Source organism: Xiphophorus maculatus, chromosome 9 (genome assembly GCF_002775205.1).
Source record: "Xiphophorus maculatus strain JP 163 A chromosome 9, X_maculatus-5.0-male, whole genome shotgun sequence".
Lineage (NCBI taxonomy): Eukaryota > Metazoa > Chordata > Actinopteri > Cyprinodontiformes > Poeciliidae > Xiphophorus > Xiphophorus maculatus.
Genome location: NC_036451.1, coordinates 20,566,513 through 20,577,375, shown reverse-complemented (window position 1 = coordinate 20,577,375; position 10,863 = coordinate 20,566,513). Strand labels below are relative to the sequence as shown.

Sequence of the window (10,863 nt, the reverse complement as noted above, 5' to 3'; positions counted from 1 at the left end):
ATCGACTGGATTCCCTGCTATGATATACTACATCCTCACAGCATGATGTTGCCACCACCATGTTCCACCGTTGAGATGTTGTGTTCATGATGATGCGCAGTTGTTTCCCCATCAGACGCAGCGGTTTGCACTATTTCTCAAAATTCATTGTTGTTCTGCTTTGACCACATCAACTTATTCGACATTTGCCTTTAGCTAGACGTTTAACAGCATCGATCTCTGCTTTCTTTCAACAACTTTCTTCCTGTCACTTTTCAATATGCATCACATTTTCTCCAGTCTGAGCTGTAGATTTCTTCTTCTCCATCAGGTTAGACAGGTCTGTCTGTTTGCAGTTGTGCTTTACTCTTTCCCTTTTTACTTCCTCCTCGATTGTTGACTGAACAGACCGCTGAGATATTCAAAGTTCTCTGAGAAACCTCTGAGACCTTCGTAGCTTCATAAAATAAACATATTCCTGCTGATTAAATCTGGAGTTTAAAAGTCAGTTTTAATGCAGTTGCATCATTCATCCAGGAGAGGGCGATCAGGGCACATTTTTTTAACTGCTCAGTGCAACTTCTTCTTCATGGCATAGTTTAAAATATGAACTCAAAACAATATTGTAAAGTGTAAAACTCAAATAAACAAACACGACTCCGCTTCAGCAATCTTCAAGTTTTTATTTGTTTACAAAGTTAAGATTGCAGTTTCATATAGTCCTTCCTTTAATGAGTAGAAAACCTTTTCTTAAAGAATTAGTCGAAAGGCACAAATTTTACAATATATACATTTAGATCTAAATTATAAATATATAGAAAACAAAAGCAAAACCCAGAATAAAAGTGCTGAACACAGTTTTTGTCTTATTTTTTTTTTTACAGAAAAAATAGGCTTTGTTTAAAAATACATACAATCAGTAGCATGTTTTTGTGTCATTTTTTTTGTTAGCAATAAATTATTTCAGAGTGATAACATTTATATAATAATATGCAAATGGTGAAGGAACGAGAAACATGGTTACAGTATACAGAGAGCAAGTGGAAAGAACAGAGACGCCAAGCTTGCACTGCTCAATCATAGCCAACACAAACAGTAACTGGATTATGCCATTCTTAGTGCAAAATGATATATGATTAAAGGCCTACCTAAGCAAATAAAATAATAAAATTGCTGTAAATATAAATTTGTATATCTATAAATCCCTCAAACACGTAAAGCTTTAACTTTTGTGACAAACAAACAAAGAAAGAAAGAAAAAAAAAAAACACAAAGAAAGCTTTTGCAGACTGACGTCTTGGAATGTGCCTGAAGAGAAATATGAGAAAGAGAAATAATTGCTTTGAATGAGTCTTAACCATCTGTGAAACGAGGTGGGAAAGGCTCACATCTGTTATTTCTGTGTTAAAATATATCCCAGGTGTGAATGAAGCTAAAAAAAATGGATACAAATAAAACAATTGTCCGCAGAAAAGGTAAAATTTCTTAAACGAAAGAGGCTTTGATCTTTGCCCTAAGATGGCATAAACATTTAAAATCACTAGCATTTTCACAAGGACAAATAAACTAATCACATTAAATCTCCAACATAAATACAGCAAGAGTCACAGCACAGAGTTAAGAAACAAACAAACAAACAAAAAAACAACACAAACCCCAGAAGCATTAGTTTCATCACTGTTACAAGGGGAAAAAAACAAACAAAAAACGGTATAATTGTGTGAACGCCCTGACACGGTGGGTTTCTTCCTGAGATTGATAAAAGGTCTCGCATGTTGGAGCCAGTATCTTTAGGGGTGTCTGTCTGTGGAACACTTTGGTATTTCTGGGACGAACGGGTCGAGAGGACAGCGGGAGCTAAAATAAACCCAGACACTGTACAGCAGTACAGAACAGTGCAATCTTATTTGGTGGCAGGTTATAATAAAAATTTGTTTTACTCTTAAGCAATCTTCAACACAAAGTAACTTCCCTGACCAAAATATACCACGGACTATTATAAGAAGATAGCATATCTAAAATCTAAATATCCCTTAAATATAAATAACAATAGGTTTCAGAATAGCAATAAGTGAAACACCAACTCGTCACGAGTCAAAGTGTACTTTACAAAACGAACGTGACGAAGGATTCAAACCACAACTACGACTACAGCCGCAGAGCTTTGCCTGCTCGAGCGTAAACGTTTCGCCGTGTTTTTTTTTGTTTTGTTTTGTTTTGTTTTTGTTTCGTTTCAAAACTATTGTATTGGTTATTGCTTTTTCGACAAGTTGAACTCCTGGCAATTTGTCACGAACCAGCTACAGTGCATTGTTTTCACACACGAATATCACCAGATGTCAGGTTTAGGAAACACCATACACGCTGAGAGCTGAAAAAGGACAGCAAAGCTGCTCAAGCTTTCTGTTTTCCTATGTCGAAGATGATGGATAAAAATGAAAAAAAAACAAAACAACAAACAACAAAAAATGCAACTTTCTCTGTTTTTCCACGGGTTTTAGAGACTGAAACGAGGCATGAGCTGGTTACAGTTATCAAGGTTGACAGTTTAAAGTTGCTTCACATGAGTACCGCTGCTCACTACTGGTCAGCTGGCTGAAAGGTAGCTGATAAACACATAAATCTAATAGAATTATTTCATACAGCAATAGTAATAAATATGCGACTATATTTTAGTTAGAAATTGTTTCTTTTCTGTTTCATTGAAAATTTCATTGTCATTTTTACACGAGAATCTCATACCAGCCCATGCCTACAGAGGGAAACAAACTCAAAGAGGACAAATAGTGACGCAAACGCACATTTAAAAACACTCAAAGAGCTCCAATATAAAACAGAATCTGCATCGGATGAGTGCTACAAAAAAAATCGAGACAAGACGGAGATTTTGAACAGGAAGGAGGCGGATGAAGATGAAGAAATGAGGAGGAGGGCAACAACAGAGAAGAGATGCAATCTGGTCCTGGTGCGAGAACGTGACGGGGCTTCTCTGAGCGTAGTGTTTTCCGTTTCAGAGACCTGATAACCTCCGAGCATCTAACCAGGTGTTAGCCAAGCTGTCATGTGTGAGTCTGTCCACTCGCTTCACCTCTCGGCACCCTGAAACCCTCCCCTGGTTTGTTTTCCAACCAAAGAGCAGCAAGGCAGACAACTTTACACCAGCAAAGACCGACTAAATGGCGGCTGACTCACTCACTCATTCATGGGGTCAAAGTTAAATACAAATACACGTGTATTAAATTAAGAATAAAACCACTGCTCAAGAGTACAAATCTATACATTAGGCTACATGGAGTATTAAAGACTGCATTTATAGTTTTTTTTTCTGAAGGCACTGTTTGTCGCAACAGCAGGCTGATCTTCCTCCCCTTCTTCTTCCTCGCGCTAGTGTTAATAGGAGCAGGGAGAGAACCAGGAGGGACGATGTGGAGGAAATAACAGAAAACGGAGGCATTTCGTGGCTAACCAGCTAAAAGATTTCATGTTTTCTCTTTCACTCTCTCTGTTGTTTTGTTTTGTTTCACTCAAACTCAGCATACTTTTTTTTCCCCCAGAAAAAGCAAAAGTTGTAAATGGTGAGAGGCGTTTTTAGAGCTTCCAGCAACTTCACTCGTTACGAATCAGCAGCGGGATTTGTTGTTTTGTTTTTAAAAATTTCCATGCCTCAGTGAATAAGTTTTGTGTTTCTTGACAGCTCCTGTTTTTTTTTTTCCACTAAAAGGTGGTTAGTTTTTCACTTCCTGTTTTTTTTTGTTTTGTTTTGTTTTTTACTTGTAAAACAGCTGCCTTTTACTGTGTAGGGCACACTTTGGTGCAGAAATCTGTTATTGACTGAGTCTGCCATCACCTCAGGGGGTGCGGGGGAGGGAGGGGGTCCAGCACAGGACAGGCAGTGACGTGACTATAGGCCCTGAGGGGATCAGGGGGTCAGAGGGTCAGGGGGAGAGGAAGGAGGGTAGGACAGGTTCTAGACAGCAGCAAACAAGATGCGATCTGCTTTAAAAAAAAACAAAACACAAAAACCAAAACACCAAAAAAAAAAAAGAAAAAAAAAAAGGACAGATTCCAGACAGTTTGTAACGATTTGAGCTCTCAGTCTTGCTGACGGTACTGGATGACGGACTTGCGGTCGGGTCCGGCTTGCAGCATGCTGTTCAGAGCCTCGCGGACGTCCAGCGCGCCCGCGCCGCACTGGCCGTTGGGTAAAGGGTCCGAGAGCGGCAGCAGCGAGTTCGCCGGAAAGCAGGAGGAGTGCGCCGCGCTGGAGTACAGCGAGGACGAGGAGGAGGATGACGAGGACGAGGAGGGCGGATTGGGGTAGTGGGACAGGGCGGAAGACAACGAGACGGCTTTCTGCGCGGGCGGGGGCGGAGACAGGCCTGCGCAAAGTAGCTCTAGTATGTCCTGATGGTTGTTGACCAACAAGTCGCGGCTTTGCTCCTGCGTCTGCTGCTCTTGCTGCGGCTCCGGTGGGCGCTGCAGGTCAAACTGGCTGGACGGCGTCGCCGCTGTCTCCGACGTGTGCTGCAGGATGTGCTGCAGGTCGAGTTGGGGCAGCTGCGTCTGCGGGGCGGTCAACATGTCCGGCGCCGTCTGGCCCAAGAGAACGTCCAGGTTGAAATCTTCCACGAACGCGGCCGGGTTGGCCGTGGTGCTGTCCGGAGACGAAGAAGGTGGGCTCACGGTCAGGTCCAAGATTTCGTCCAGAGGGTTCTTGGAAGACAGAAGGGGAGCCGGCGAGAACTGGGTGAGCTGGAGTGGCGGGTTCTTGGATTGAGGGAAAGACATGAAAGACGACGAGCCGTAGAACGGGGGGAATCTGTGGCTGGGCTGGCAGACCTGGCCGTTGGTGGCGGAGGAGGCAGAGGACAAGGAGGAGGAGTTGTTGGGCCAGCCGTTGAGAGGGAACAGCGACGGGCTGTGGGAGGACGGCTGGGAGAAGCTGCCGAGCTGAGTCCTCTGCAGAGCGTTCAGGTTCTGTTTGGGGAACGGGTTGGACACCAGAGGATGAGGGAGCGTCTGGTTTTGGATGGGCTTCCGGCTGAACAGGTTCTCCAGAAGGTGCTTGTTCTCCTGCTCCATTTTGCGCATGCGCTCCTGCTGCTCCTTCTCTTTCCGCCTCCGTTTCACCTCCTCGTCCATCTGCAGCAGCTCCTCGCGCACGCGGGCCACGCAGTTTTCTGGGATCTTGATGCCTGTGTGCAGCAACAGCGGAGAGAAAGAAACCAATGAGTCCCGAGAGACCGATCGAACGCTTCTTAAAAAACATCAAACAACTCTCTATTCAGCAGCCCTCTTAATTAAAACATAATGTTACAGTGTAAAAGTATTAATTTAACTGCAAATTTCGTGTGCACGACGCTGAAACGTTGGATGCACTCACCGACTTGCTTGTTGTGCTGCTTGGTTTTGAGGCGGACGATCTGCAGAATGCTGGAGCTGGTGATGTCGGACACAACGTCGGAGACCCGCTTCCACACCCGTAACAAAGCTCCGCACAGCATGTGATACTGGCGGAGACGCATCCCCGCCAGACACTCCTGGCCCTCCTCGATTTTCTTACACTTCCCATTCCTTGAAGAGGCAGACAGGAAATGGATTAACAGCCATCCAGTACTTGACAAACACTAAGGTAGAAGGCAATTGGATTTCTTCTATTTTTATTGTTTTTATGTGCTAAGTGTGACATTTATTTATAACTCCAATGATTTTACAAGCTATAATAGTTAGAGACACCGGACTGATCAGAGGAAGCTTAAGCTGATAATCCTCGGGGATGTTGTGGATGTTTTTGTTACTCACCAGTTGGCGTGGCTGCAGTTCTTAAAGGAAAAGGTGAACTGGTTCTCCCAGCTCTCCCTGGCCTCCAAGAAAGTAACCTGAAACAGCACAGAGTCAACATGATAATCTGTCGAAAGTTCAGCAAGTGCAGACTCGCAAAGCACTAACACGGCTTTGGCGAAACAAGTCCACCAGGGGGCAGCAGATTCTAGGCTATGAACACCCATCTTTTTCAAAGCAATTTCCAGAGCTATTAGTTTTTAAATGGCAATGTCAGGAAATAATCAATATTTGCTAAAATTAAGGTGGAAAAAATATATAATAGACAAGTATACGATGAAAGTAGAAAACGTTTGCTTAAGTGTGCTAAACGCAGTGGATAGGAAAGCAATATGTCCAGTTAGTTGACTTCTTGCCTTTCTGTAACGTTGCTGCAGGTTGCTGAGGCTCTCGGGCTGCGTCTGCTTGCCAATGTTGGGCTTGTAGATGTTGAAGTTTTTACCTCTTCCCTGCTCGGCCAGCAGCACACACGGGCTGTTACCTCGCAGCTGGAGAGAGAACACACACCCACACAATTTTAGTATTTGATCAATTTAAAGCACACAGGGAAGCTTTCGGGAGCCTGGACAGAGATGGACGAACGGACCTTATGGGAAAGGTAGAATCCCTCCTCAGGACCGGTGAGCTTCAGTGACCTGTTGTACGCCTCGTCCCATGGCATTCCTCTGTCCACGCTGATCTGCAGGGCAAAAAACATGAGGGTCAACCGTGTGATGTGACTTTGAAAGACAGAAAAATATCTGTCTTCAAATATCGTAGTGATCTAAGAAATATCCACACAATAAACTCACTTTCTACTTAAAGAAATGAGAACACTGCCCCGCAAAATTTTAAATATCTAAAAGTAAAACCAGGCAACCAAAATCAATAAATAAAACAGAAACAGAAACCATAAATAAAATGAAGTCTCTGTAAATTCATCTTAATTTATCATTTGATTCATGACTTGTTGCAACAAGCTTATTCCTGTCCTACCATCACAAACATAAACATGCAACTTGTGCTGTAAAGTCTTCTAGGACTAACGGGAGTTAATACACTTTAGTCAGATGAGATTAAAATGTATTTTTTTTTGCCAACAAAGACCTAACGTCGGTTTTAGTTATGGTGGACATGTATAAGCACATGGTGAGCACAGCAGTGGCGCCAGTAGGTGTATCACCAGGAACATCTTATGCAAAAGCTCCGTGTGCTGAAGCCAGCCAGCAGGGTCTGACTTAAAAAACTACAAGCGGAAAAAAATCATTTTCACCAGACTGTTCTCTGTTATCAGACGGTCCTAGACTCACACAGGTGAATCTAACCACGTGTAACTCCCTCTCTGAGCTTATTAAAATGGTCTCTGTCCGCAGGATTCAGTTTGACGGCCGACTCCGAAATGTCAAGTGTAGGTTAGCCTGAAGCTGGCAGTTAAAAGTCGCAGATACCAGTAATTATCCTGTTGCCACCTACAACTAGAATCTGCATGGGCTCCACAGCCCCGGGCTAAGCTTGTATAATCACAGTCTTACTGCTGGCAAAGTGACATCAATCAAAACTCTAATACTGCAGTCGCAACCACTTGGGGGAGGGCAGGTTACATGGAAAAAGTTTTTCATTTTTTCTTCATATCAAACGATGTTCTGATGCAAAATCCACCTGAAAGCCTTGAAATCTTGGCTGTTGTTTTTATTGTGAGTGGATGACTAAGCTGCTTATTAGAGCCCTATAAATTTACCTGGATTAACAGGAAGAGGCAGCAAGAGATTAAAGAGTTTTTCCAGATAAAGTCTAAGCGGAGAACAAAAACACAATGTACTGTGAAAACATGCCGGTCATACCTCACTATGACCCATCTACCGTTATGTTACATATCTGAAACATCATTTCTTTATGATGGGTAGCACAGTATTTCAACTAAATGGTGTCATAGTGGAGTTTGTCCACTTTTCCCACAGTAAAATTTAAGCACTTTTCAGGGAACGTTTGAAAACTTTTCCAGCACCACACGAGATAAAAACAATACAAGTGAATCTAATGGATCTAAAGATGACAATTTCAATTCATTAATACATGACACCATTTGCTACTGTTATTAATAGCATATTGTGATTGTATTCTACATAGCGGGGGCAATGGAAACTAAAATACACCATTTTTTTTGGTTGAAAAGCCTCTCTCACTCACCCTATACACCTGAATGAACTAAGAACAAAATACTAAATTAACAAAAACATTCCACAGTTTCAATAACTGTAATGTACAAAATGTAAGACAACCTTTAATTCAATTACACAGATCAATAAGTCATGAGTCATTAGGAAAATGAAATATTCATTAGGTTGAACAAATTGCTTTGCACTTAGTTAACCTTCCTGCTCAAATTAAATGCTTAGACACAACATAAATAATCAATTGACTTACTGTAAAGACGCTTTGTTGCTAAAAGTTTATTATAACTTTATTACAAAACTGTGCAGACAGAATACCAAGCACTTTTGAAACCTTGAAAACACTATGAATAGGAAAATATTCCTATTTTCTAGGATTTTAAGCATCGGAAAATCCTTAAAAATGACACTGACAAGAGTCTCGCAGCTGACATAAACCATAACACACCGGAGGTGAGGTTGTGCAGTACCTACCTTATAAAGAACAACCTGTCCATCTTGAGGATTTCCGACTGTCAGGAAAGTTTCCTGCTTCTCCTCATAAATCTCATCATTGCCGGGGGCCAGATCTGGGAGAGTCGCAAGACAGTAAATAGAGGATTACACTTTATTACCTGTAAACCAACAAATTATAAACCCCACACCCACCAGAAGCTGTTTGTGTGGCGATAAAATATCCACATTAGTCGTATTTTATGAGCTATTTTATGTTTACCCAAAAAGTAACTCTGTACCTAGGATTCCCATGTCATATTTTCCCTCCTTCTTGTCCTTCTCGATCAGGTAGTCGAAGTTATCTGTGAAGTACTGGAAGAGGTAGTTCTGCTTGTGGACCTCCAGGCCCAGGATGCGGTTTAGGAACTTGGTGATGCTGCAGTCTGACATAACACAACACAGCTTTGTGACGAAACCCGAACACACGGTTCAAACAAAATGCCTTTTGGAAAGTCTTACCTTTCTCAGTACTGATGCCAAAGCGAGGCTCCTTACAGATGATGCCCACATCCATCATTCCAACTTTCATGTCTAAAATAAAAGATATAAAAACATTTTAGGTACCAGACAACAGGGGACTGTAAATTGGAGAAAGGTGTTCTCTGAATCTAGTCTGACCTCTGAAGAACATGGCGTCCCCTTCAGGGTATCCTTTGGGAGGAGGCACCTTGTTTTCTATGTAGCCATTGATTGATTTGGTGATTTTATCCAGGGCCTTGGTACCATACTGCGGAAAGAAAATGTTTTTGTAATCTTATGAGCGTATTTCAAGAAACTACATAATTTTAATATATTAGGGTGAGTGTTACATTCCAGTAAACTACTGCTGAAAACACACACCTTGTTCTCAAAGTTGTACTTGCTCAGGTCCCTCGATTCAGTGGCTCTTCTGTCACCGTGGGTCAAAGCACCCTGCACACAGGAATAGCACCAACAATTCAATGTCATGAGCTTCAATGCTCCACCAAGCAGCAACATTTTACCACCTTACGCATTGCTAAGGTGGTATTCATTTGGACCGCACCAGAGGTCACCTCAGTTGAACCGTGACCAAGGGTTTTTAAGCAGACCAGAGTGAGCTTTTCTGGTCCACATCAGAGTTCGATTGTGCATTCACACCTTCCCAAGTGAACCAGACCTTCTAGACAAACTAACTAGAGTTAAACAGAATAAACACGCCTGGTGTGAATATACCCTGAAATCACCTAAGTCTACGCATCAAAACCAAGAGATAATATTCTAAAAACTTTAGTCTAAGTGTACTGAGTTCATACTTTGTTCAGCCCTTTGTTTAGCATCTCACTGCAGTCAATACCCATACCTGACACACAGATGACAATAAAATTGTTGCTCTACTTTCTTTGTTTGTGAAATGAACTTTAAATGTATTCACATTTGTTCAGTTCTTTTGTTTTCTCTCACACCATAATCACGTTCAAACCAAACTCTGAGTACGTGAGGGAAATGTCAGACAAAGCCAAGTCTCAGGCAGCGCCAGCTAAAATAAAGGAATGATAGGAAAACAGCGGGATCTCTTTGCCAAAACTGATTCCACAACTATTCTCGTGTCCATTGGCTGCAAAGCTGTCCGGTTGGGCGGACTGTGTCTGGTTTGAGCACACAGCTGGATCAGATGCGAACTATTCTTGATACATATTTACCACACACTCAGCTGGCGAAAAGGCAGAAACGGCTTCCTGGAACCACCGTTCCCTTCCCCCCTCCTTACCGTTTTTCCCTAAAACAGCCGTCATGCTGTGTCACTATAGAAATAGATGAGTGCTAGCGCAGAAAAGCTTCGATAATGATGGAAAAATAACTGTAGTCTTAAATCATTAAGACAGGGGTGCTTTTGCTTTGCTCGCTCGGCTTTCCGTTAGGGGAAAGACCCAGAATGTGTTGAGGTTTGTGAAGAAACAAAGAATCCTCGGGCAAACATCCCAAAGGAACAGGAAGGACAACGGGTGAAGTTGCAGTGAAAACCCAGACTCCACAGAAAATAAACACAAAGAGAAGATCTTCTTTGTTTACAATAAAACAATTTTTTTTCACAGATTTAAAAAGAACAGAACACCTCAAGTCATGGAGAAGATTTCCTCTGGTGAAAGGAAAAATAAAGATGCAGTACAAACCATGACAAACACATCAAACTGGAGATGCACCGTTAAGATTTTTGGGATTTCAGTCAATTCTGATTTCACCTTAAAGGTTATTACAAAAATTCAATGTCAAAAAAAAATATTTCAGATCAGCATAAAAATGATTGCCTCCCAGTCTTCCAGTGGTTAAAAAATGTATTTGGGGAATACTCCATTTTTACTGTTATTTTGAAAACAACAAAATTCTCATGCAGTTGTGATTATCCAGTATTTCCAAATTAGCAGTGACCAGGTGTGTA

At 42.0% G+C, this 10,863-nt stretch overlaps 1 protein-coding gene across 4 annotated transcripts in view; it reads right to left on the bottom strand.

Annotated features, from left to right (window-relative positions):
- Positions 1-642: 642 nt before the first annotated feature.
- Positions 643-10,863, bottom strand: part of sbno2 (strawberry notch homolog 2) — a 70,763-nt gene continuing 60,542 nt past the window's right edge. For 3 of the 4 annotated variants that reach the window (XM_023339242.1, XM_005795698.2, XM_023339244.1), the window contains 10 exons: positions 9,306-9,377; positions 9,084-9,192; positions 8,925-8,996; positions 8,705-8,848; positions 8,445-8,539; positions 6,407-6,499; positions 6,177-6,308; positions 5,782-5,858; positions 5,363-5,553; positions 643-5,174 (listed from right to left, as the gene is read on the bottom strand). In XM_023339242.1, the coding sequence (XP_023195010.1) occupies positions 4,072-5,174; positions 5,363-5,553; positions 5,782-5,858; positions 6,177-6,308; positions 6,407-6,499; positions 8,445-8,539; positions 8,705-8,848; positions 8,925-8,996; positions 9,084-9,192; positions 9,306-9,377 (2,088 nt within the window). In that variant the 3' untranslated portion in view covers positions 643-4,071. The remainder of the gene's footprint in view (positions 5,175-5,362; positions 5,554-5,781; positions 5,859-6,176; positions 6,309-6,406; positions 6,500-8,444; positions 8,540-8,704; positions 8,849-8,924; positions 8,997-9,083; positions 9,193-9,305; positions 9,378-10,863) is intronic. The other variant, XM_023339241.1, reaches the window with a different exon arrangement.